Source organism: Dunckerocampus dactyliophorus, chromosome 4 (genome assembly GCF_027744805.1).
Source record: "Dunckerocampus dactyliophorus isolate RoL2022-P2 chromosome 4, RoL_Ddac_1.1, whole genome shotgun sequence".
NCBI classification, from domain to species: domain Eukaryota; kingdom Metazoa; phylum Chordata; class Actinopteri; order Syngnathiformes; family Syngnathidae; genus Dunckerocampus; species Dunckerocampus dactyliophorus.
This window is the reverse complement of record NC_072822.1, coordinates 36573282-36599528: the sequence shown is the minus strand read 5'-3', so window position 1 is coordinate 36599528 and position 26247 is coordinate 36573282. Positions and strand designations below refer to the sequence as shown.

General features: G+C 43.6%; 1 protein-coding gene across 3 annotated transcripts in view; it reads left to right on the top strand.

Moving 5' to 3' along the window:
- The window catches only part of nos1 (nitric oxide synthase 1 (neuronal)), an 82271-nt gene extending 63742 nt beyond the window's left edge, over nucleotides 1-18529 (top strand). Inside the window, exons 19-29 of one of the 3 annotated variants that reach the window (XM_054773361.1) lie at nucleotides 584-722; nucleotides 1022-1100; nucleotides 2432-2625; nucleotides 3052-3221; nucleotides 8721-8931; nucleotides 12501-12588; nucleotides 12676-12797; nucleotides 14209-14357; nucleotides 14445-14639; nucleotides 14710-14828; nucleotides 15440-18529. In XM_054773361.1, the coding sequence (XP_054629336.1) occupies nucleotides 584-722; nucleotides 1022-1100; nucleotides 2432-2625; nucleotides 3052-3221; nucleotides 8721-8931; nucleotides 12501-12588; nucleotides 12676-12797; nucleotides 14209-14357; nucleotides 14445-14639; nucleotides 14710-14828; nucleotides 15440-15455 (1482 nt within the window). In that variant the 3' untranslated portion in view covers nucleotides 15456-18529. Of the gene's footprint in view, nucleotides 1-583; nucleotides 723-1021; nucleotides 1101-2431; nucleotides 2626-3051; nucleotides 3222-8720; nucleotides 9344-12500; nucleotides 12589-12675; nucleotides 12798-14208; nucleotides 14358-14444; nucleotides 14640-14709; nucleotides 14829-15439 lie in introns of those variants that run through there. The other 2 variants (XR_008570053.1, XR_008570054.1) reach the window with 2 other exon arrangements.
- The last annotated feature ends 7718 nt before the right edge of the window (nucleotides 18530-26247 follow it).

Genomic DNA, 26247 nt, shown 5'->3' with positions numbered 1-26247 from the left:
AGGTAAGTTTCAGGAAAATATCAGTTCCCGACTACTTGAGTATCTTTTTGTGAAAAGATACTCAAGCATAACTTTCACTTTGACACAAATTCTTTGCTTTTGTGACAGCTCAAATATCTAAACACCTATACCACAGCATAAACAACACAAAAAACGGTTGATTTACATCAAAGTAACAATTTATTTACAAATATAACACCATGAACTATTTACCATTTTCACATTTGGAGCTAAAGTGTGCGTGTGCATGCGTTAAAATTTCCCTACAATGCGTAACTTTCTGCACGCTACACTCCTCCACACTCTTCCACGTCCTCCTTGCTTTTACATGCAAAAGATCCATGCCGAACTCTTATCAAATGCGCTTCTGCCACCTTTTTATCACCTCTTTTTGCTTCTCGTGCAAAAAAGACGTCACGGATGTATGAATACGTCTTTGGTATTGAATGAGTTGACGAAGTCCAAAGCCAAAGGATGACTTCATTATTATTCATTATTTCAAACCTTTGGGAGGTCAGTCGTCGCTGCTTGAATAACGGAATAACGGGCGCTGCCTCTTCTCCCGATTTCTTTACGCGCCCAGGCCGCCTGCGACGTGTTCTGCGTGGGCGACGACGTCAATATCGAGAAGGCCAACAACTCCTTGATCAGCAATGACCGCAGCTGGAAGAAAAGCAAGTTCCGCCTGACATACGACGCTGAGGCGCCGGCTCTCACTGACGGTAAGCGATGGGATTCCTCGTTTTGGTCTTCTTCTTCCTCCATGGGGCCCGTGTCCTCTGCTGGTCCCGCTCCAAACTGGACAAATGAGTTTGTGCATAAATTACACAAATGAATTCACGCTTTGGAATTAAAAAGTGATGGATGCTTCCTTCGGTTCATGGTCACCTTAAAGCTGCAATTTGCCATCCGAAGACGTTTAAGTGAAAAAGTCAGGATCCTCCGAGGCTCGGGCTTCCATCGTAGGGACTAGAAACTTTCCACATCTTCAGTGAGGTGTTCTTTTTTTTTTGCTCCACAGCTCTGTACAGCATCCACAAGAAGAGAGTTTATGGGGCCAAAATGCTGGAATCTCAAAACCTCCAAAGTTCCAAATCCAAGTAAGTCATTTGATGCACGTCATCCCTCGCTATCACCACGCTTCCAATATCGCTCCCTCACCGTATCAAAAAATATTTAATTCATAGATGATGGCTGTTTCGTGGTTGAAAATATTGAAAGATAGATCAATACTTTATTCATCTCCATGAGAAATACTCTACTCATAAAAACGTCTACAAATGCTACTATGTTAATGTTAGCAGGCTCACAATGCTAACATGACAATGTTAGCATGCAACACCGAGCATGATAGCTTAAGTGCCTGCGTATATTAAAAAAAGTTAAAAAAATGCTAATGTTAGCATGCTAACATGGCACCAAATGTTTATATGTGCTAAAATGTGACTATGCTGATGTTAGCATGTTCGCAATACTCACATTAACATGCAAAACCTAGCATGATAGCACTAAGTGTCTGCCAATGTTAACATGCTAACTGATAGCATGCTAACACTTAGCATGATAGCGTAATGTACATGTCCTGATTGAGTTGGGCTTCTAGACCAGGGGTCACCAACGTGGTGCCCGAGGGCACCAGGTAGCCCCCACGACCACATGAGGTGCCCGCAAGCCTGCTTTTCATTCAGGTTTCCAGTTAATAATGAAAGAACAGTAGAAAGAAATGCATTGTGAAATACAACATGTGAGTTGTGGACACCAGCATTTTGTTCATGTTCTGGTAAAACAACAAGCATATTCGCTTTGTTTGTTTGGGTTTAAAATAAGATCTGAAAATAAATGTTACAAAAATGAGTAGCTCTTGGCCATTTTCATTTTGTAAAAGTAGCTCTCACAAGGAAATACGTTGGTGACCCCTGATCTAGACTTTGGACTGGTGTTTATAATAAAAAAAAAAAGACATTTTAAAGTTTTCCCATAGTGCGTTTCGTCTGAGCAAAGATTTTCATTGGAGGACAAGCAGCCTAGAAAATGGATGGATGGCGCTGCAGTGCTGCCTCTGGCCACCAGATGGAGACTGACATCGTTGCAGCGCCCCAATGAATGCAATGCATGATGGCAAAACTCAAATAGTTGTTTTCTGTCCCGACTCGTATCGATACATGTTTGTATATTTATTAGGTCAAATGACACCGTGAGTCAGACTGCGATATTTCGTAATGACCTCCTGTGATTTCTAAGCTCGTTGTGAGTGCACTGATCGCTTGTGATTGGCTCCGGCCACAGAACGTACGTTTGAAGTCTGTCATTTGTGCAAAAACACAACAATGTTGGAGTTTGAGCTTCCCGTCGTCCTCAAAATCCTCAAACGCTGCTGCGACTGTCACTGCTGCACTGTTCGCCCGTCTCTCTTTTTCCTTCCTTTTCCCAGTCGCTCCACCATATTTGTGCGCCTCGACACAAACAACCACGATATGCTGAGCTACCACCCCGGCGACCATCTGGGCATCTTTGCCGGCAACCACGAGGACCTGGTGACGGCGCTCATAGACAAGCTGGAAGACGCACCACCTGTCAATCAGATCGTCAAAGTGGAGTTCCTGGAGGAGAGGAACACTGCCCTAGGTGTGTGTGTGTGTGTGTGTGTGTGTGTGTGTGTGCAGTATGGGGAGAGAGGCGACTTAACAAGATGTAACAACGTTCACAACACCTACACATTGTTGTGCTGGCATGGCTGGGGCGCCATGGCAACGCCGAGCAAAGAAGTGACCGTGTTTTCCCCATCTTTTTTTTTTCTTTTTGACCCTTTTCGCATTTTTTGGGTCTCTTGAAACAAACAAATGAATACTTAGCTCATTAGTGGATGTTTATTTATTTCTTATGTTTATATGTTGTGCATGGCCTCCACCCATTCAGGGAACGGCGTCACATGACGTCATTTAAGCACAAGGGTCGACTGGCGCCTCCGATTGTTACATGAGTGACCTCTGACATGTTGCTTGACCCCTCCTTCCCCCACTGAAAGCTCGGTAACCTCCCTCTTCTCCGCAGGCGTAATCAGTAACTGGACCAACGAGACCCGCATACCCCCCTGCACCATCTCCCAGGCCTTCCAGTACTTCCTGGACATCACTACGCCCCCCAGCCCCGTGCTCCTGCAGCAGTTTGCCGCCCTGGCCACCAACGACAAGCACAAAAAGAGGCTGGAGGTGCTCAGTAAGGTAAATTTGCGTCTTTCGCTGCCTCTGCCGAGGAAAGTTTTGTTTTCAAAGTCCCCTGTGATGCAAAAGTGACTTTTCATTGATGTGCAAACACTAATGTGTGTCTCTGTTGTTTGTGTGGCTTTCTTATTGGAGCAGAAAGTTGAAATATTTGCAATATATACAGCACAAATGGGGGGAAAAAGAGCAAAGAGCCAACTCAAAGTGGCAAAGTTGCATCCTTTCATTTTTCAGTGTGCAGCATCACCTTCCATTTATTGGTCAGATAGCTTTTGTGGCTCAGAGTAGAATTGAATTTGGTGGAAAGTGGAGCATCACAAAGCTACGCTGGAGTTGCTAACTTCTGTGCCCTCCTGTCGCGCCTTAAAGTTACGTTGTTGCATCCGTTAGGTCGGACAAAAGTGGATCAAGTGCATAGCAGCGCTTTTTGGAGACACACACTTTGTCAGAAACAGGCGTGGACAACAAAAGTCAACAACAACAACAAAAAACAGGCTTCGCTACACATCTTAAAACAAAGCAGAACTACTGCCCTAGTTTAGTTAGCATTGTTGTCATGTCACAGAACTACCAAAACAACACATTCTCTCTCCCTCTTTGCCCCAGAATGACAGCAGAGTAGGGTCACATTAAAAAAACCCAAAACAGATTAGCATGGGTTAGCGTCATCTCACTTCCGCCTTCCTTACCCCGCCCCTCCCCTTTTCAGAGCTGTCTCAGGCAATGCCTGTGACATGAAGTTACCACTTTTATCCCCGTAAATCCACGGGTTTGACTTTATTCTCGTAATATTACAAGTTTTTTCTTGTACATTTACAGCTTTATTCTCAAAATCTCAGATTTGTAATGTACGACTTATTCTCATCCAATTAAACATTTTTCTTGTAGATTTACGACTTTTTTTTACAATTCTCAAAAGCTCAGATTATTTTTTTATTTTAATATTTGTAACAGGCATTGTGTAGGACAGCTATGAAAACGGGTTCAAGGTAATATTACAACTTATTTTAAGAGAATGTACAACTTTTTTTTCTTAAATTTATGACTTTCATTTTCATAAATTTACGACTTTTATTCTTGGAAATTTACAAATATTTTTATTGCAAATGTAAAAGAAAAATATTACGAGAATAAAGGTGTACATTTACGAGAATGACCTCGGGGATTTATGAGTTACAGGAATCACAAAATCAAAAAATATTCTTGTATATTTCCCCCTCTTTTTCTTGTGGAATTACAACTTTTTCTCATGAATTTACAACTTTTATTCTCGTAAATGTAAGTTTTTTCTCATTAAATTGTGAGTTTTTTTTGTGTTTACGACTTTTTGTATGACTTTTATTCTCGTAATATTACGAGAAAAAAGTCATAATATTACCTTTGACTCCGTTTTCACAAGCTGTCCAAAAATTTAAATAATAATCTGAGATTTTGAGAATCGTGAAAAAAGTTGTAAATTTACAAGAACAAGAGTAGTAATTTTATGACAATAAAAGCCATAAATTTACAAGAAACAAAGTTGTAAATTTATGAAAATAAAAGCTGTAAATTCAGGAGAAAGAAATGACATTTTACAAGAATAGGTTATACATTTATGAGAATAAAAGTTCTAAATTCACAAGAAAAAAATCCTAATTTTACGAGAAAAAAGTTGTAATTTTACGAGAATAAAAGTTGCAAATTTCCAAGAAAAATGTTCTAAATTGACGAGAAAAAAGCTGTAAATTTACAAGAATAAAAACTGATAGTTAAGAGGAAAAAGTTATAATTTTATGAGAATAAAAGTTGTAAATTTCCGAGAAAAAAAGTCCTAATTTTCAGACACCAAAAGTTGTACATTTATGAGAACAAAAATTGTAAGTTCATGAGAAAAAAGTTGTAATATTACCTTTGACCCCGTTTCCATAGCTGTCCCGGGCAATGCCTGTTATAACAAAGTATTATAATAATCAATATTTCAAAGTTGGAAATTTACGAGAAAAAGCTTGTAAATTTATGAGAATACGAAAATAAAAGTGGTAACTTTATGTCACAGGCATTGCCTGAGACAGCTATGAAAAGGGGGGACTTATGTGGAGGGGGCGGAGGTGAGAAGGGCTAGCCATGCTAATCTAAATGCTGAATGCTCAACTGCTGTGTTTTGCTGCCACGTTAGAAATAAAAGCTCGCCTGAAGCAAGAGGAAAGTTTCCACCACCTCGCATTACCACTTTATTCTCATACATTTAACACTTTGTTCTCGTAAATGTACTACTTTTATTCTCAAAATCTCCCAATTTTTATTTCAATGTGTCCCTGATGCTCCGTCGTACAGGACAGCCCCTCTTAGTGCTCTGCATACAGAAATGGCGCCTCGTAGGTACTTTTACCCGTTCCAGCCCATTCAAAGCAGCGCTTCCTTCTCCATTTCCCGAGACGTGTGAAGACGGGCTGAGGCCGAGCAGTGAGTCACGCGTGTGTGATGACTGTTGCCAGAGCCAGAGGTAAAGACGGAAAGAAGGCTTCTCAAAACAAAGCCACGGCGTCGGATCCATTTTTATTTTTGTGTGAACTACATGTGAACTGAAGCCATCTTTGCTCACATCCTTTTGTGCGCGTGACACAGATTCCCCTCCTTCTGCAGGCATGACAGTCAAGCCCAGTTTGTTTCAGAGAAAAGGAACTGATACAGAATCGGTGGCTGGCTTCCATCGAGCTTGATCAGTCGCATGCCTGTGCTGCGTGGCTCGGAAGCAGCTTGTGAACAAAGCAAATGTTTGCAAGGCAACAAAGTTTGGCAGGCTAAAATAATCGCGTCCAAATGTCACTGATGACACACGCAAACTGTTGGCAGAAGCCGCGTGTGTGCTCGCTTCCTGCTCCCGAGTCACAAGTGTTTACACGTCTAAAGGAGGAAAACTGTGTGTTTTGTGTGTGTCCAGCAACAGTTGTGCATCTTAAGACTGTAAGTCTCGTAAAGCAAGCGTCTCCACCTTATTGGCCGCCTTCCAATTTGTTCCTCATTTAACTTTTCATTTGTTTCCATAAAATATCATGAGAATTATATTCTTATTAAATCCATCCATCCATTTTCTATGCCGCTTCTCCTCTTTAGGGTCGTGGGTGCATGCTGGAGCCTATCCCAGCTGGACTGGTTTATTATTATATATTGTTTGTAATTATGTTCTACATTGTTCAATTTTTGACAGCAAACGGTAAATTTGCAAAATTGACATCTATAGTTTTTAATTAATTAGTTAGCCATCATCTTTAATTAATTAGTTTTTAATTAGTTTTTAGTATTTAAATCTCGCTTTTCAGTCTCGTTTCCAGAGTGACGTCATCATGTTGACACCTCTCAGCTAAAGCACAGCAAACAAACGCTTCTATTGTATTTGTATTTGTACTTTATTTATCCCACAGCAGGGAAATTCACTTGTTACAGCAGCAAGCAAGATACGCAAGTAAAGAATGCATAGTGACTACAACATGGTTCAGGTGGTGCAGGTGTTGTAGAGCCTGACAGCGGTCGGTATGAAGGACCTGCGGAACCTCTCCTTCTTACACCGTGGGTGTAACAGTCTGCTGCTGAAGGAGCTTCTAGAGGTTGACGGTCCACTTGGTTCAGTTTATTTTTCATCCAAATAGCAGTCATGCCAAAATGTCGGGTTGCTGCTGGATGTTCATAGTATCCTAGTGATATTGTAACTTTGCTTTCTTTTTCAAAAGAGGAAGGTTTAAGACAAAAATGGACGAAGCAAGTGCAGAGAACAGGAGACAGATGGACGCCCACCTCGAGTTCTGTTCTTTGCAGTGATCATTTAACTGGTGACCACTACGAAGGAACACCTTTGCAAGAAGCTTTTGGCTTGAAAGTAGGCTACAAGTATAAATGCATTTTGAAAAAGGATGCTATTCCGCCGGTACACAGGGGAAAAAAGAACGACGTCAAAGTTGGTACAGAACAGAGTAAGTCATGTCTTGTTTACATAATATCTTCTAAAGCAGGGGTCACCAACGTGGTGCCCGTGGGCACCAGGTAGCCCCCACGACCACATGAGGTGCCCGCAAGCCTGCTTTTCATTCAGGTTTTCAGTTAATAATGAAAGAACAGTAGAAAGAAATGCATTGTGAAATACAACATGTGAGTTGTGGACACCAGCATTTTGTTCATGTTCTGGTAAAACAAGCATATTCGCTTTGTTTGGGTTTAAAATAAGCTCTGAAAATAAATGTTACAAAAATGAGTAGCTCTTGGCCATTTTCATTTTGTAAAAGTAGCTCTCACAAGGAAAAACATTAGTGATCCCTGCTTTAAACACTATTCTTACCATTCTGTGTTTTGAAGGCGACCAGTTTTCATCTCCATGTTTTAAGGCTTAAGTCCATGTTCTGCAAGTTCTCTATTTCATCTCCAAATGTTTCTTACTCCTCAAAACCTATTGACACCTCGCTCAAATCTTGGCTATAATCACTGTAAACATCCTCAGTCTCGTACACCGCCATGTTTGTGAGTGATAGTACCCCGATGGAGTCACTGACGAAATGAGCCTGAACAGCAAGAGCTAGCTCGTCATGGCTGGCGCCATGAACTGTAAGTGAAGTTTTTGCTAATTTACTTTTAGCTTTCAAAAATTGACAGGGACCCTTTAACGATTCTCTCTTATTATACCCAAGAACGCATGGACAACGACAGCTTTTGTTTATAATCACACGCACGAGACATCGCTTTGCGACACGTTCAGGGTCGTGGTTATTTTGCAGCCATACTCAATAAAGAAAAACACAGTGACTGTCTAAAGCCTATTTGCATAACACTTGAACGCCTCATCACGTGAACAGCCGCACTGACAGCGCAGTGCTTGATAGGTCCTGACCCTGGTACACACAGGATAAGGATGATTCAAAGATTCACTGCCCAAAATGTTGAGTCACCAGCACGCAGACGCTTTGTTTGGGCACTCGATTCCGTGAAATGCTACACTAGTTTGTTCAGCGCAATGTTTGGTCGTAGGACAGCCTGAGAGAGTTTACGAAAAACAGAATTTAGGCACTTTAAAAGTGTTTTAGGTCAGCCCTACTGGGAAAACATTAGCTTTATTGCTAATGAGCTGTGCCTTTCTCAGATGAGGGATCGGGTACTTTATCCACCTTGGACATGTGTAAAATGATGCCTTACAGTCAGTATATCACATGGTAACATTAAGGAGTAGGAGTGGAGGATATGTGCGTTAGCAAAACTAGCATAGCTGTGTGATGCTAAAGTGCTAACATTAGCGCAGCAACAGTTTGGTTAGCCCGTTTGCTTAAGAAGAAGAAAACGATCAAACTTCCATCTCCCACGTTTGGAGCTGACTGACGGAACTTTGACAGAGCTCCATTTTAACATGTGTCGCGAAGCCTGCTTATTTACAAACAAGTGTTTGAAGCTCACACACGGGCTCTAGGGACACACATTGCTGTTAGATTGGATTTGAAACAGGGGACCTTTTAAACGTACACGCTGTTTTCCGTGCGCTAGGGCCTGCAAGAGTACGAGGAGTGGAAGTGGTACAATACCCCTACGCTGGTGGAGGTGCTGGAAGAGTTCCCGTCCATTCAGGTGTCCTCCACCTTGCTGCTCACCCAGCTGCCTCTGCTGCAGCCTCGCTACTACTCCATCAGCTCCTCACCGGACGTGCACCCGGGGGAGATTCACCTCACCGTGGCGGTGGTTTCCTTCCGAGCCAAAAGTCAGTGTCTCTCATAACATTCTTTAATGATGCCACGCTACCAAACTGCATGTTAAGAGAGAATGGTGCGCATAAACATGCCCTTAGGTCATTTACCAAATATCGGATACACATAACTAGGATCTCTTTTTACAAAGCAGCAAACGAGCTGCTGGCACCTGTGAAGTCCCATGAACCTCAAGGTGTATGATCCTCCAGAGGCTTGCAGTTATGCATAAACCTACTATTTGGCCACCCCTAACCCATACTCACAAGCAGGAACGATTGCAGTGGGCCAACAAATGCGGGCCGTGCAACCTCGGGTGGTCCGGATGGATGAAGAAGAGTATGGCCAGCATATCTCAACGAGGCTGTGATGTCAGCAAGGAGATGGCGAGTCATGTTTTGGATGGGAATCATCGGGAGAGAGTTGGTAGGCCCTTTATGTTGAGTGAAGGTGTGAAAATGACCTCAGCAAACTATGTAGACTTTCTGACTGACCACTTTCTACCATGGTACAATATGAACAACCGAAATGACCTTCATGCATGACGATGCACCATCTCTTGATGCAAAGAATACCTACCTCTCTGTCATTGGCTGTTATGGGCATAAAAGGAGAGAAACTCATTGTTTGGCCCCCTTTTTTCCCCTGACTATAACCCAATTGAGAACCTATGGGGCATCGTCAAGCAAAATATCTATGAGGGTGGGAGGCCGATCACAAGAAAACAGCAGCTGTGGGAGGCGATTCTGACATCTTGCAAAAGAATCCAAGCAGAAACTCTCCAAAAACTGTCAAGTTCAATGTAAGAATTGTAAGGGTTACATCAAGGAAGGGACCTTATGTTAGCATCTAACTTGGACTGTGATTGAAATAGCTTTTGCTTTCGGTAAATATGACCTCCGTATTCTGCAAATTCAACAAATGATCATTTTGGCTTCCTAACAACCAGTGAAATGCTTTGAAACCCTGTTGCGCATAATCATGTGGAACAGTACATTTGAAGCTTTTATTTTTGTAAAACAACATTCAAATTGTACTCTAAAGATTGATGACTTGAAAACGATAATGACTGTCATTTACAGTGACTATTTAGCAAAATCAGAGAACAATATCATTTGCATAATCATTTGGAACACAGTGTGTTGTTGCCGCTGGACTACACAGCATGCCTTGCGGGCATTTGGAAACAACAGTTTTAAGTTACGTGTTATTTTTAGCGCTTAGTTGTTGTTTAGTTGATTTATGTGATGCGTTCGCTGGCTGTGGAAGAAAAACTCACAATGGTCACAGAAATAAGTTGAATCTGGAAAAAGTAATAATAAATAAAAATTCTATGAAACGTAACCAATGAACGTCAGACATTGCTTTTCAACCAGGCTTCAACAGAAGGATTGAAAAAAATAAAGTCATGAAACAAGCCTGGACAAAAATGATGGCACGCCTAGAAAAGAGTGAAAATAATGTGAGTAAAGGGACATGTCAATTCAAAGTGTGTCCACTAACAGGTGTCTACAACCTTGCCATCAGTCACTGGGCCTATAGATAGGACTACAGTCAGTCCCTGTGCTGTTTGGTCACATGGTGTGTACCACACTCAACATGGACCAGAGGAAGCAAAGAAAGCATTGTCTCAGGAGATTAGAAAGAAAATGATGGACAAGCATGTTAAAGGTAAAGGCTAGAAGACCATCTCCAAGCAGCTTGATGTTCCTGTGACAACAGTTGCACATATTATTCAGAAATGTAAGATCCATGGGACTGGAGCCAACCTCCCTGGACGTGGCCGCAGGAGGAAAATTGATGACAAATCAAAGAGACAGATAATAAAAATGGTAACGAAAGAGCCCAGAAGAGATTAAAAGTGAACTTCAAGCTCAAGGAACATCAGTGTCAGATCCCACCATCCGTCGTTGTTTGGGCCACAGTGGACTTAATGGGAGAAGACCAAGGAGGACACCACTGTTGAAAACAAGTCCTAAAAAGCCAGACGGGACTTTGCCAGACTACATGTTGACAAGCCACACAGCTTCTGGGAGAATGTCCTATGGACAGATGAGGAAAAATGGAACTTTTTGGCAAGGCACATCAGCTCTACGTTCACAGACGAAAAAATGAAGCAGATCAAGAAAAGAACACTGTCCCTACTGTGAAACATGGAGGAGGATCTGTTATGTTCTGGGGCTGCTTTGCTGCATCTGGAATCTGTGCAGGGTACAATGACATCTCAAGACTATCAAGGGATTCTAGAGAGAAATGTGCTGCCAGTGTCAGAAAGCTTGGTCTCAGTCGCAGGTCATGGGTCTTGCAACAGGACAATGACCCAAAACACAGCTAAAAACACCCAAGAATGGCTCAGAGGACAACACCGGACTAAAGTGGCCTTCTATGAGCCCTGGCCTTAATCCTAGTGAGCATCTTTGGAAGGAGCTGGAAAAGACACCCTTCAAACCTGAGACAACTGGAGTAGTTTGCTCATGAGGAGTGGACAAAAATACTTACTGAGAGGTCCAAAAGTCTCATTGACAGTTACAGGAATCGTTTGACTGCAGTGATTGCCTCAAAAGGTGGTGCAACAAAATATGAAGTTATGGGGTGCCATCATTTTTCATTCGTCATTACCATCATTTCATGACTTTATTTGTTTCAATCCTTCTGTTGAAGCCTGGTTGAAAAGCAATGTCTGATGTTCATTGGTTACATTTCATAGAATTTTTATCTATTATTACTTTTTCCAGATTCAACTTATTTCTGTGACCATTGTGAGTTTTTCTTTCATTGGACGAAGGGTACCAACAATTGTCCACAAGTGTATATAGATAGCCCCTCTGCCTAATTTTTTAACCCACATATATGATCTATATCTATAATATTGTCTTTTGACAAGATATTCTGTCCAAACATGTGGGCTGCGCTCACTTTTGTCAGATGCATCAGGTCTTGCCATGACATCAACTGGCGAGAAGAAAAAGTAGTCCCAACAAGTGAGATTCGATCAATAGTGTGCATCGAAGTTGTTGTTGTTTTGTTTCAAGGCCGGAAAAAGTCAAGAAGTGAATCAGCGTCTGTGAAAAGCCTCCGCTGGCTGCGAAGAAAATAACTTGGAGGCCCTGAATGTGCTCCATCTTTAGCCTCCTTCCCACACACACACACGCACACACACTTCCTGCAGCATCCGACACCCCTCTCCACTTTCAGGTTGCGCCGGTCCCCAGAAGGCGAGCAGCGTACGCCATTCAAGTTTCCGTTTCGGTGTTAATCGCAGTGCGCGGTCGTCACAGCGTGACAATGACGACGATGATGCCGCTCTCCTCTTCCGACCTTTGCAATTAGCACGCGCTCTCCCCGCTCGTCAAGTGGCCGCCAAGCGTGAGCAGATGTCGCACACCCGCCCGGCCGCTCGCACGTGTCACGACCGTGTAGGAATTATGGTTATTTCCTCCAGGCGAGCGTCTCAGGCCTGGAAAATGAGAGCATGGGGGGGCGCCACTCGTCCTTCCCCCACTTAGCGGCCGCACTCAGAGCGAGTAGGAGGCGGAGAGCAGAGAAGATGCTAAAGTGCTCGCTTGCTAATCATGCTTTTCAGATGGAGAGGGACCCATCCACCACGGCATGTGCTCCTCGTGGCTCAACAGGATTGAGAAGGGCGACATGGTGCCGTGTTTTGTCCGAGGGTAAACACCGCCCGGCGTTTGCAAAGTCAACATCACGGGTGAAGAGCACTCGTCACTGGTGTGGTGTGTTTTTTTTCCACCTCTAAGGGCGCCTTCCTTCCATCTTCCCAAAGACCACCAAGCTCCTTGCATTCTGGTGGGCCCGGGCACGGGCATCGCCCCTTTCAGGAGCTTCTGGCAGCAGAGGCTGTTTGACCTTGAACACAAAGGTGAGGATTCACGTTTGATGGACGTGTTGGAGGTAAAGGTAGATTTAAAAATAGGAGAAATGCATTGCTGAGTTTAGCGGTGACTGAATGTCTTTTTCCGTGCATACAACTCAGTGTGTGTACTTTTGTACTCCTACACTTTTGAGTGGACAAGTGTGCTGGAGGTTTGACTTTTGGATCATTTTAAGTTTTTGTGTTTCATTTCTGTCATGACTGGTGTCGGTCATCATTAACTTATTCAATCCCAGCCATTTTCCAAAAGACAACCCCTTCAGGACGGCCATTTTACACGATTTGGACTGATCTTTCAAGGCCCACAGAATATTGTGTTCTATGGCTATATAAACATGGAACCTACCAAAAGAAAGGATAGACGGCCGCCTTTCATCCGAAAAGAAAAAGTTTGTTTCTACCTTTTTGCGTTCTTTAGTAATCAGCAGTCGAGCACAGGTAAGTTTCAGGAAAATATCAGTTCCTGACTAGAAAAGGGAGAAAAGCAACTTTTTGTGAAAAAATACATTTCAAGCATAATTTTCACTTTGACACAAATATTTTTTTCCTTTTCTGACAGTTCAAATACTTAAACATCTGTACCAAAATAAACAACACAAAAAAAGGGTTGTTTTACAACCAAATAACACTTTATTTACAAATATAACACCATGAACCATCAACCACTTTCACATTTGGGACTAAACTGTGTGTGTGCACGTGTGTGTGCGAGGGTCTGCACAAATTTCCCTCCAAGGCGTAACCTTCTGCTCGCTACACTCCTCTTCCACTTCCTCCTCGCTGTCAAGTGTTTTTACATGCAAGTGATCCATGCCGCGCTCTTATCAAATGCACTTCTGCCACCTTGTGGCTGTTTTTATGGCTTAAAACTGCTCTAAAAGTGACATCGATTAGTGTTCAATTGCGTCGTCATAGAAGATCTAATAAGTGATAATAAGACATTTAAGATATAGAAGACTTGTTTACCACCTTCTAAATACGATTTTAACATTATTAAAGCCCTGTAGACATGAAATAACACCCCTATAGTTCCCTTTACATTTTTATTCCTCAATATATTAGACATAATAAGAGAAAATAAGACATTTAAGACATAGAAAACCTGTTTACCACCTACTAAATACACCTTTTAACATGATTAGAGCCCTGTAGAGATTAAATAACATCCTTATGGTCAACTTTACACTCCTGTTACCTAATATAATAGACATACTAAGAGAAAATAGGAAGTTTAAGAAATAGAAAACTTGTTTACCACCTTCTAAATATGTTTTTAAACATTATTAGAGCCCTCTAGAGATGAAATTACACCCCTGTCCTCACCTTCATACTCCTATTACCCAATATAGTAGTAGACGTAATCGTAGATTATAAGACATGACGTGCGTGTTTTCTCCAGGGATCGAGTCGTGGCCCATGATCCTGGTGTTTGGCTGTCGGCAGTCGGAGATAGACCACATCTACAAGGAAGAGACCATCCAGGCTAAGAACAAGGAGGTGTTCAAGGAGCTCTACGCAGCCTATTCCAGAGAACCCGGCAAACCAAAGGTAGCAAATCTCGTTGAAGAGCGCTTGTGCTGCTTCTGTATGCGTTATAAAGACTGTGCACCTAAAGTTGCATGGTTGGTGGTGCAGAAATACGTGCAGGATGTTCTACGTGAGCAGCTGTCAGAGAGAGTGTATCAGTGCCTGAGGGAGGAGGGAGGACACATCTACGTGTGCGGAGATGTCACCATGGCGGGCGACGTCCTCAAGACGGTGCAGCAAATCATCAAGCAGCAGGGCAACATGAGCCTGGAGGACGCCGGCTTCTTCATCAGCAGGCTCCGGGTACGAGGCAGAATCTTTTGATTAAAAAAAAACAAAAAATAGGTGTCCAACTCCAACCTGCCGTCCCCAGGATGAGAACCGCTACCACGAGGACATTTTCGGGGTCACCCTGCGCACTTACGAGGTCACCAACCGACTGCGGTCTGAGTCCATCGCCTACATCGAGGAGAGCAAGAAAGATTCTGACGAGTGAGTGGAGCTTTTTCACTCTAATAATGATTTGGAGTGCATAAGAAAGTGGGAAGGTTTGACCACATGCTTGTTTATGAACAGTACAACACAGCAGCAACAGAACCAATGTTGTAATCCGCAGCGCTGATGAGTGCATTGTAAAAAACAGCACTTTCACACCCAAAGCAACATTTTAAAGCGCAGGGGGGCAATCACTTTTTCAGCTTTGGATTTTTTTTCTCCCTTAATAATAAAAAGCTTCATTGAAAAACTGCATAAAGTGTTCAGTTGTGTTGCTATGGTGCTTCCACACCACTATGTGATATAGAGCATGTAGGTTTGTTTATTGTTGCCTTCATGAATGCTGCATGGGCTTATCCCATCCATATTACGTCCTACGCTCCTTTATACCGCGCATTCCGGCTCCTCAAAGCCGCTTTAAGTGTCTCCGTCTTCCATCAAAGCACTGGAAATGCACACTGACTGCAAACCTGTCATCACGTGAACACACACAGAAAAACAACAAGTGTGTAACCATGGGAACACGTCAGAAGAGCAAAACCAGGGCTGTCCGATTCCACATATGCTCGTCGAGTGCTACATCTCTCTTTCTGTGTGCATCCTCGCAGGGTTTTCTGCTCGTAGGCCTGCGACGTGACGACGGCAGACGGACGCCAGGATGCAGCAGCACTGGTTAGACAATACTGTGCCAACTTTTGTACTGTAAAAAAAAACAAGTAACTATATATATATATATATATATATATATATATATATATGTTCATGTCTTTCTTTTTTTATACCACGTTTCTGTTCTGCTGAGGCTCGTTAGCGACTGCAGATGCTAACTGGGTCTCCTTACGTGTAATGACCTGCCTCGTTGTGAATGCATGACCTGAGACTCAAGAATATAATCCAAGTCTGTGTGTTACTGTGCTGCACCGCAAAGGCTTCCTGTTACGTTTGTGTGGCGTACTGTATAACTGCGACAAAAAAAAAAGAAGGTGGGGGTCCGCAGGCAGGCATTATGGGATGTCTGAGAGTTTGGAAGCATGCAGGTGAGGATCATCCAAGCGTCGCATCTTTCACGTCCCTTGTTTGTGTGTGTTGCCCCAGGACGTAGACAGAGCCCACCCTGTGATCCAACAAATACACTTAGCCGATGTAAGTGGACTTTTGGTGTAAAGCTCTATACTAAGACCACTACACTACTTACTCATTACTGTCGCTTTCAACAAAACACAAACAGAAAGAAATGTGGCTCATTGCCAACAGGGGGCGATATTTCATGCAAAAGAAATGTACTTACATTGATGGCCAACAGGGGGGCGATGCTTTTTAGTTTAAAAACAACAATCGTACGTACAGTAGAACCCCGGAACTTTGACCACAATGTCCATATTGTTCGGCCTTTGAATCAGTGACTTGTTTCCCCCAAAATTGAACTTATCTGCTCCAGAACATTTTGCCAGAACGGTTTGCCATTCTAGAACTTTTTTTGATGTAACGTTTTAAGTCACAAAAATACTTTTGTACTCATTTGTTCATGTTCTGGAATCCTTTTCTCATGCGCTTAAGCATAAGTTTTAAGTTATACTTAATAAAAAAAATAGGATGAACCAATTTGTCTTATGTCGCTTCAAACAAACAAATTTTGTTCAAATTTAGAACTTTTTTTCCTTAATCTTCTGCCATTGTAGAACATACAAGGTTTATAACTTAAATGTAAACCTTATTTTACAAAAAGTAAGTTACAGTAATTAGTGTTATGTCATTTTGAATAGATTTTGTTCAGATTTTGAATCAATAAATATTTTCTGAAAAAGTGTTTGCCATTCTAGAGCATTTCAGTGTAGGTTTAAAAAAAGGTTATTTTCGAACAAAAAGATTTTGTTCAGATTTAGAATACATGTTTTACCCTAAAATCTTTTTCCACTTTAGAACATTTAAGTATAAAGTTTGTAACTTAAATTAAACCTTATTTTACAGAAAGTAAGTTATGCTAATTTATCTTACATCATTTTGAGGAGATTTGATTCAGATTAATTTTGAATCAATTAATTTTTTTCCCGAAAAACATTTGACATTCGATAACATTTAATTGTAAGTTTTAAGTTATATTTTGCAAAAAATAGTTTATCCTAATTTGTCTGCAGTATGTTGTTTCAAACACATTTTGTTCAGATTTTGAATCAATGATTTTTTTCCCAAAATGTTTTTGCCGTTCTAGAACATTTAAACATAAGTTATATAAGTTATATTTGATTTAAAATAAATGTTATACTAATTTGTCTTACGTAATTTTGACCAAACAGATTTTGTTCAGATTGTGAGTCAATTTTTTTCCCTCAAATCTTTTTCCATTTTAGAACGTGTAAAATAAGGTTTATACCTGAAACTTAAACCCTATTTTACAAAGCCTTCTTTTTACTTATTTGATGTTGTTTCAAACAGGTTTTGTTCAGATTTTGAATCAGTGAATATCTTCCCCTAAATATTTTTCCATTTTAGAACATTTAAACATAAGATTAAAGTTATATTTTATAAACACACATTATACTGATTGGTCTTATGTAATTTTGAACAAACAGGTTTTGTTCAGATTTTGAATCGTTTTTTTATTTCCCTAAAACCTTTTGGCATTTTTCATTTAAATATAAGGTTTATAACTTAAACTTAAACCTTATTTTGCAAAGCCTTATTTTTACCTGTTTGATGTCGTTTCAAGCAGATTTTGTTCAGATTTTGAATCAATTAATATCTTTCCCCCAAATCTTTTTCCCCTTAAGAACATTTAAACATAAGGTTTAAATTATAGTTTATAAAAACAGGTTATACTAATTTGTCTTATGTCATTTTGTAAAAACAGATTTTGTTCAGTTTTTGAATACATTTTTTATTTCCCTCAAATCTTTTGCCATCTTTGAACATTTAAACATCAGGTTTATACCTTGAAGTTAAACCTTATTTTACAAAGGCGTATTTGTACCTATTTTATGTCGTTTCAAGCAGACATTGTTCAGATTTTGAATCAATGAATCCCCTCGGGGGGCACGGTTCAAGTTCCGGGGATCCGCCAGATGTAGATGTCGGTGTCGACCCGGTCAGTCGGAAGCACCCACGCCGGCCTAGGCTCGCTTCTCACGTCCACATCGTAGGAATATCGGCTTCAAGAAAACGCTGCGTTCCCATGGCGTCCCGTGGATGAACGTCTCCTCTGTGTCTTTGGTTTATTTATATGGGAAGGGGCGAGGTTGCATTTGTGGTGTGAACTGTGTACCGGCCTGACAGTATACATACAGTATATACTACCTGTACCTGTACGTACAGTACATATAGAAACATATATGCCACTTGGATCTTTTCTAAGAATGTATTTTCAAGATGTAAAAGGGCACTGCTTGTTTGAAAAGAAGATAAAGCCAAATGCATGGTGATGTTCTCGTGCTCGTGCCGGCCCGTCTGTGTCGTGACTTTCTTTGTCCGGCGGGCTTTTGGGCGGCTTCCTGTCCTTCTTTCCTTCTTTCCTTCTTTCTTTCTTTCTTTCTTTCTTTCTTTCTTTCTTTCTTTCCGTGTCTTTGCGTTTTTGGCTGCTGCTCTAAAGAACGCGTGTGATCCCATGTAATCTAATCTAATCTAATCTAATGGCCTCCATTGTGAGGAGATTCCATTGAATGCATCCACTGCAAGGACTCGGCTTTGACCAATAAACCACAACATTTACCAAATACTCTCACGCCTTCCGTCTCTTTCTTCTGCACACCAGCACACTGTTCCTCTTGTGTAGAGGATCTCTGACCAGCGTTTTGGCACTCGGGCCAAAAAACTGAAGCATGCGCATGAAAATCTTTGACTTGGTGGGTTGTCAAAAACAGCAGAGCATCCCTGTCATTTAGAGGATCTTTGACTTGCATTTTTGCAGCACATTCCTAAAAGCAGCAGGGCTCTCACCTTATAAAGAGGATCTTTGACTAGCATTTTTGCAGCATATTCCTAAAAAACAGCAGCACAGTCCTGTTCCATGGAGGATTTTTGCAGTAGGTCCTTAAAAACAGCACAGCACTACTGTGATGCAGAGCATCTTTGACTTGCGTTTTTGCAGCAGATTCCTAAAAACAGCAGAGCGCTCCTGCCTTATACAAGATTGGTGTCTAGCTAGGTTAAACAAAACAGCACACCACTCCTGTCATTTAAAAAAAATTCCTTGGGTTGTGTTTTTACAGCAGAGCTCTCCGCTCATAAAGAGGATCTTTGATTCGATTTTTTACAGCAGAATGCAACTAGGTCCTTAACTAGGTCCTGAAAAATAGAAGCATGCTCTTATCATATAGAAGATTTTTGACTATTGTTTTGCACTGTGTCCTTGAAAAGAGCAGAACACTCCTGTCGTATAGAGGATCTTTGACTACAGTTTTTGCAGAAGATTCCTGAAAACAGCAGAGCACTCCTACCCTATAGAAAATCTTTGTCTAGGTAGGTTCTAAAAAAACGCCAGAGTGCTCCTGTTATTTAGAGGATCTTTGACTTACATTTTTGCAGCAGGTTCCTAAAAACAGCAACGTAGTCCTGTCATATAGAGGATCTTTGACTAGCGTTAATGCAGCAGGTCCTTAAAAGCAGCACAGTGCTACTGTGTCACATAGAGGATCTTTGACTCGTGTTTTTACAACAGCTCCTTAGAAACAGCAGACCGCTTGTGTCATATAGAGGATCTCTGACAAGCATTTTTACACCTGGTCCTTAAAAACAGAAGAGTGCTTGTGTCATGTAAAAGACCTTTTGATAGCGTTTTTGCAGCAGATTCCTAAAAATAGCAGAGCACTCCTGTCATATTGAAGATCTTTGACTAAGTAGGGCTTTAAAAACAGCAGAGCGCTCCCGTCATGAAGAGGATCTTTGACCAGCGTCATTGCAGTGTGCAGCAGAGTGTGCGGTGGGGGGGTCAAGGGTCGACACAGTGATTGCGTGCAGGTTGTCATAGCTCGGCGTCGCCATGGCAACCTGTCAACAAAACACAGTCATCTTACACAGTCCACTGCAGCGCAGGGATTGAACACGCGGCGCTTCCAAAGAAGACAACGATGACTTCTCAAGTTGCGCTGTTGTCCGTTTGTGAAGAGGACGCCACTGACACACCAGGAGAGGACCTGCAGGACGTGGAGGTAAGATGTCCATCGTGGACTTTCAAGTAAGACTCGTGGACTTTCAAGTAAGACTCTTAGACTTGCTGAGGAAGCTTGGAGAAAGTCAGGTAGACACACTTCGTTATGACGGCTGCCGTAGGACATGACGTCTTCACCGCTCCGCTCCACTCCGGTCCGGTCCAGCCAGCGTGCTCGGGCGTCTTCTTGTCGTCTTCGTCGTTCGCCCGTCACACGCTGATCCTGACGGGAGGTGACATGTGTGGGGGTGGCCAGCCACAGCGCCGCCCTGATGTGGACGTGCGAGACAGAGGTGAAGAAGACGCTGGATCGGAAGGTACCGTTGGATATTTATAGACTGGACAAAAGTATTGGGACACATCTCTTCATCAATCACATGTTGGACTCCAGTCCTTAGTTGTCTCATGTCTTATTTCTCATGCCTCCTGAATAACATCTGTCTCATGTCTTGTCTCATATGTCTCATTGCTTATGTTGCATGTCATATCTCATGCCTCCTGTCTCACATCTGTCTCATGTCTTGTCTCATATCCAATGTCTCGGGTCTAATCTCTTATGTCTCACATCTCGTGCGTCATGTCTCATAACGTTTCATATCTGTCTTATGTCTCATATCTCATGCCTCATGGTTCACATTTGTCTTATATCTTATGTCTCACATCTGTTTTATGTCTGTGTTTTGTCTCGGGTCTCATCTCTTTTGTGTCGTCTCTCATCTCATGCCTCATGTGCCTTGTGGGACACAGCTCTTCATCAATCAGATGTTGGACTCCGGCCCTTCGTCGTCCCTCTGTCCTGTCCCATGTCATACAGCTCATGTCTCACCTGTCTCAAGCCTCGCGTCTCACGTCTCATTGTGTGGCAGATGAGAAGGCGTCCTGTGAGCGGTCCTGGTGGACAGGCTACACGGAGGCGTGTAAGCAGTTCAAGGTGGTCCCCGTCTCTTACGTCCTGCAGCACATGCAGGAAGACCGCTTCAACATGGCGCATCGTGGACTTGGACCTCAGTTACTGGAATGGTCCCCAGAGCAGCTGAAAGGAAAGGGGGTCATGCTGGCTGACGTGAGGATGCTAAGCAGGCTGAATGAGATTGAGAAGTTTGAGCTTTGCGGCGTAAAGGACTCATTAATTCCAAGTCACATCCCCCCCAGGAGGACAGAGCGTGTGAAGTTCTCTCATTCCAGCAGCTCATATTTGTACATAACTTGACACGCTACCTACACACCACCATCTGCACGCCTCAAGTGGACACTTGCTTTTCAGTCTTCTTCTTCAAGTTTCTGTGTAGCTTCAGACATGACCAATGGATGGGTGATGCAAGTGTAAAAAGAAGTGAAACAGTCAAACAGTACATCTGAGTCAAGATTCAAGATTCAAGAGTTTTATTGTCATATGCACAGTAAAACAGGTAGTTCTGCTATGCAATGAAATTCTTGTTCTGTTCATTCTCCCAAGAAAAGAAAGAAAACACAAGAAAATGAATAAGAACAGAAGAAGCATAAATATCAATTAATGAGGATGAAGTGGTATAGAAAATGGATGGACAGATAAATAAAGTGCTATGAGTGTGTGTGTGTGTTGCGTGCGGCGTGTGTGAGTGCTTTGTTGAGAAGCCTGATGGCCTGTGAGTAAAAGCTGTTTGCCAGCCTTGTGGTCCTGGACTTAGGAAATAGTCCAGGACTATTGCAGTGAGGGGTGGGCTGCCCCAACAATGTTCTGTGAGGTCTTGATCACCCGCTGGAGTGCCTTCCTATCACGTGTTGTACAGTTACCGTACCAAACAGTGATGGAGGCGGTAAGGACACTTTCCATAGTGCATCTGTAGAAGCAACTCAGGATTGTGGTGGACATGCCAAATTTCCTCAGTCTTCTCAGGAAGTACAGTCTCCTTTGGGACTTCTTCATAATTTGTTGGGTGTTGTGAGACCAGGTGAGGTCCTCGCTGATGTGTGTGCCAAGGAACTTGAAGGTTTTCACCCTCTCCACCTCAGTCTCATCAATAAACAGGGGTCTATGCGGCTCCTTTTCCCTTGTTCTTGGGTCGATGATCATCTCTTTAGTCTTATCTGTATTGAGAAGGAGATTGCAGGTGGGGGATTCAAGGCGGAGGACGCCACTGGCTTGAGGCGGGAGACGTGAAACACTGGGTGGCACTTGAGGGAAGCTGGCAGTTTAAGGCGTGCTGTCACTGGGTTGATCATCCACTCCACTTCATAGGGTCCAATGAATCTTGGAGCCAGTTTCTTTAACTCCCCCCCAGGGAGATCTCCTGGGCAGATAACCAAACCCTCTGACCGGACTTGTAGTTTGGGGCTGGTGTACGATGGCGGTTGGCCAGTCTTTGGTTGCGTCTGGCGGTGCGTAGTAGCGCCTCCATTGTGTTGCGCCAGATGCGGTGAGCACGGCGGAGGAATGCTGCCACAGAAGGGGTAGTGCAGCCGGCCTCCTGGGATGAAAAAAGGGGGGGTTGATAGCCGTGGACAACATGGAAGGGGGAGAGGCCTGCTGAGGAGCAGATGAGAGTATTGTGGGCATACTCGACCCACGGAAGGTAGATGGACCAGGTAGAAGGACGCTGGTGACACACGCAGCTCAGTGCCGCCCCCAAATCTTGGTTGGCACGTTCAGACTGTCCATTCGACTGGGGATGATGGCCGGACAATAAACTGGCCGTAGCGCCCAGCGACTTGCAAAAGGCTTTCCATGTGGCTGATGAGAATTGCGGGCCTCTATCGGACACCACGTCCTGGGGGATCCCATGAAGGTGAACCACATGCTGGATCAATAGTTTGGCAGTCTCCAATGAGGAGGGAAGCTTACGTAGGGGGATAAAGTGAGTCCATTTGGAAAACCCGTCCACTATCGTCAGAATGACCGTAAAGCCTCTGGAAGAAGGTAATCCAGTGACGAAGTCTACCGCGATATGAGTCCAGGGTCGGGAGGGGATGGGGAGGGGTTTGAGCAATCCCGCAGGAGCCTGATGAGAGGGCTTGCTCCTGGCACAACTGGTACAGGCCGCAACGAAGCTCCGCGTGTCCGCTTGGAAGGTAGGCCACCAGAAACGCTGGGCCAAAAGGAAGGCCGTCCGCCTAGCTCCCGGATGACAGGCAATCTTGGAGGCGTGGGCCCACGTCAGCACCTTGGAACGAAGCGCCGCCGGAACAAACAGTTGGTTGGGAGGGCAACCAACCGGGGGAGGGGAACCCTTTCCCAGCCTCAGTGATGCGTCTTTCCACTTCCCATCGGAGGGCCCCCAGGATCCTGGACTGGGGTAGGATGGTCTCAGGAGAGGAGTTCTCTACCGCGGGTGCAAACATCCTTGATAGTGCATCGGGCTTCAGGTGATGCAGAAGTCGAATCTGGTTAAGAAGAGTGCCCACCGTGCCTGTCGGGGGTTCAAGCGGTGGGCAGCGCGGATGTAGGCCAGGTTCTGGTGGCCCGTGTAGATAGTAAATGGCAGCGTAGTGCCCTCCAGACAATGTCTCCATTCCTGAAGGGCCAGTAACACCGCCAGGAGCTCCCGGTTGCCGATGTCATAGTTCCTCTCCGCTGGAGACAGGCATCGGGAGAAGAAGGCGCAGGGGTGCAGTTTCTGATCCATGGTGGAGCGCTGGGAGAGCACGACCCCTACCCCTGAGTCGGACGCGTCTACCTCAACAAAAAAAAAGATAGAAGGGTTAGGGTGTATTAACACAGGTGCGGAAGTAAACGCTGCCTTAAGGCGTTGGAAGGCCCGGTCTGCCTCCAGCGACCACACAAAGGGTAGTTTGGAGGATGTAAGCTTATTCAGAGGTTCCGCCACCTTACTAAAGTTCAGAATAAAACGGCGGTAAAAGTTGGCGAACCCCAGGAGCCTCTGCAACAGCTTCCTTGATATAGAAATGGGCCACTCGACCACTGCCTGGATCTTGGCAGGGTCAGGTTTAAGTTGACCCTTCTCCACAATGAATCCCAAAAAAAGACACAGAGGGTGCGTGGAACGTACACTTCTGGGGCTTAACGAATAATTGATTCTCCAGGAGTCTTTGAAGGACCGTCCGCACCTGATTAATATGTAGAGAACTGTAAGGGGAAAAAATTAAGATGTCGTCCAGGTAAACGAACACAAAGCGGCCAATAAAGTCACGTAAAATGTCATTAATAAGGCACTGGAAGACGGCCGGAACATTGGTAAGCCCAAAAGGCATCACAAGATACTCAAAGTGCCCGAGTGGTGTATTAAAAGCCGTCTTCCATTCATCCCCCTCTCTCACGCGCACTAAATGATAGGCGTTGCGCAGATCAAATTTAGTGAAAATGACGGCGTCAGGCAGCGAAGTAAAAGCAGAATTGAGAAGGGGGAGGGGGTACTTACTCCTAACTGTGATCTTATTGAGGCCGCGAAAGTCGATGCATGGGCGCAATGAACCGTCTTTCTTCTTAACGAAAAAGAAGCCGGCCACAAGAGGGGAGGAAGAAGGGCGGATATGGCCAGCGGCCAGGGCGGTGGAGATGCTAATGAAGTGGTACTCCCTAGGAACCGAGGACAGGGCTGGAGGGATAGCAGGTGGTGACTTAACCGCAGGAGCGGGGTGAGATGAGGCGTGAAGGCAGTGACTATGGCAAAATGTGCTCCAATTAGAAATCATTAATGTTTCCCAGTCTATAACGGGACCGTGCTGACGAAGCCGTGGTAGCCTGAGTACTAGCGGTGCCGAGCGAGACGGCATGAGAAAAAAATTTACGACCTCACGATGGGGAGCAAAGTTATGGTGCAGGTTTGATGGGTGATATTAGCCAGGAGACGTCCATCGAGCGAACGGATCTGCTTATGATTCACTAGCTCTACAGTGGGAATATTCAAAGTCTTGACTAATTCACAGTCAATAAAATTCTTGTCCGATCCTGAGTCACTAAGCACTCTAACCGGACATGCTCCCCCTGACCAAGACAGCATACCTTCCACCTGAAGTCAGCCCACCACAGCTGATGAAGCAGCAGAAGTTGGAGACACTGATGACAACTGTTGAGGAATAGTAGCCCTCCAGCTTCTGTCTGTACTGTTTTTTGTTTTATGTATTATATTATATTGTCTTATGTCTTATATTCTTATGTGTCGTCTCTCGCCTCATGCCTCATGTCTCTTGTCTCAGGTCTTGTCTTATGTTCTAGGTCTCATGTCTCATCTCTTGCATGCTTCACATTTTTCTTATATCTCGTTGTGTCTTATGTCTTGTCTCATATCCTTTGTTTCGGTCTCCGTGGAGACGCTGTCCTGTTATTAAATTTGGTTTTGGACGTCTGCAGCTGTCAGTCATGCTGCTGTGTTTTAAAAAAAAAAAAAAAGTTGTTGAATGGGTTGCAGTTTCCAAAAGAAGTGACGAGATGAAGATGAAGATGAAGAGCGTCTATCAGGAAGTCTTCCTTCGTCTTCGTCTTCTTCTTCTTCTTCTTTCTGGCCGTCCGCCGCAATATCAAATGTCTTTTTCAGGTTGACTGTCTGACCCTGCAAGCCTCCACTAAATGTTCCTCATCTGCTGGCTTTGTATTCTTATGGCACACTCGTGAGGAGGATGATGACGATGATGATGTTTGTAGGGTACCAGAGCGCTGGCGGTCGCCATGGCAACCAACACTTCAATCCTCAGCCTCAACCTGCGAGATAATGGCTTGGAGGGGTCGGGCGGAGCTGCCGTGGCCGCCGTGTTGAAGGAGAATTGTCACATTCCAGGTGCTTGTCGCACGTGCACACACGTGCACACACACTCGGTTGTGTTGAAATGTCAGTTGGCACATGAAGATTCATGCGTGTCCACAAGTATTGGGACAGTGACAGTTGAGTTTGATGTGAATTTGGTCCAAATACTTTTCAGCCTAAAACTGCAAGAATGACCTCATGTCTTATTGTCCGATGTCTCGTGTCGTTTGTGTCATACCTTACATCTCCTGTTTCGTATCTTAAGTCTCATGTCTCATCTCGTGTCTTTTTGTGTCACACTTTCATGTCTCGGGTCTCGTCTCGTCCCTCTTGCGTCTCACGCTTGTCTTATGTTCCATGTGTCAAGCCTTTCGTCTCCTAGTTTTATGTCTCATGTCTTATGTCTAGGGTCTCATACCTCACATCTCATGCCTTATGTCGTTTCTCTTATGTCTTATGTCTCTTGTCTTACATCTGTCTTGCATTTCATGTCTTAGGTCTCATAGTCTTATAGTCATGCCGTATGTCTCTTGTCTCTTATCCAGGCTCTCACGTCTCACATATTAGGTCTCGTGTCTCATCTTGATTGCATTATTCC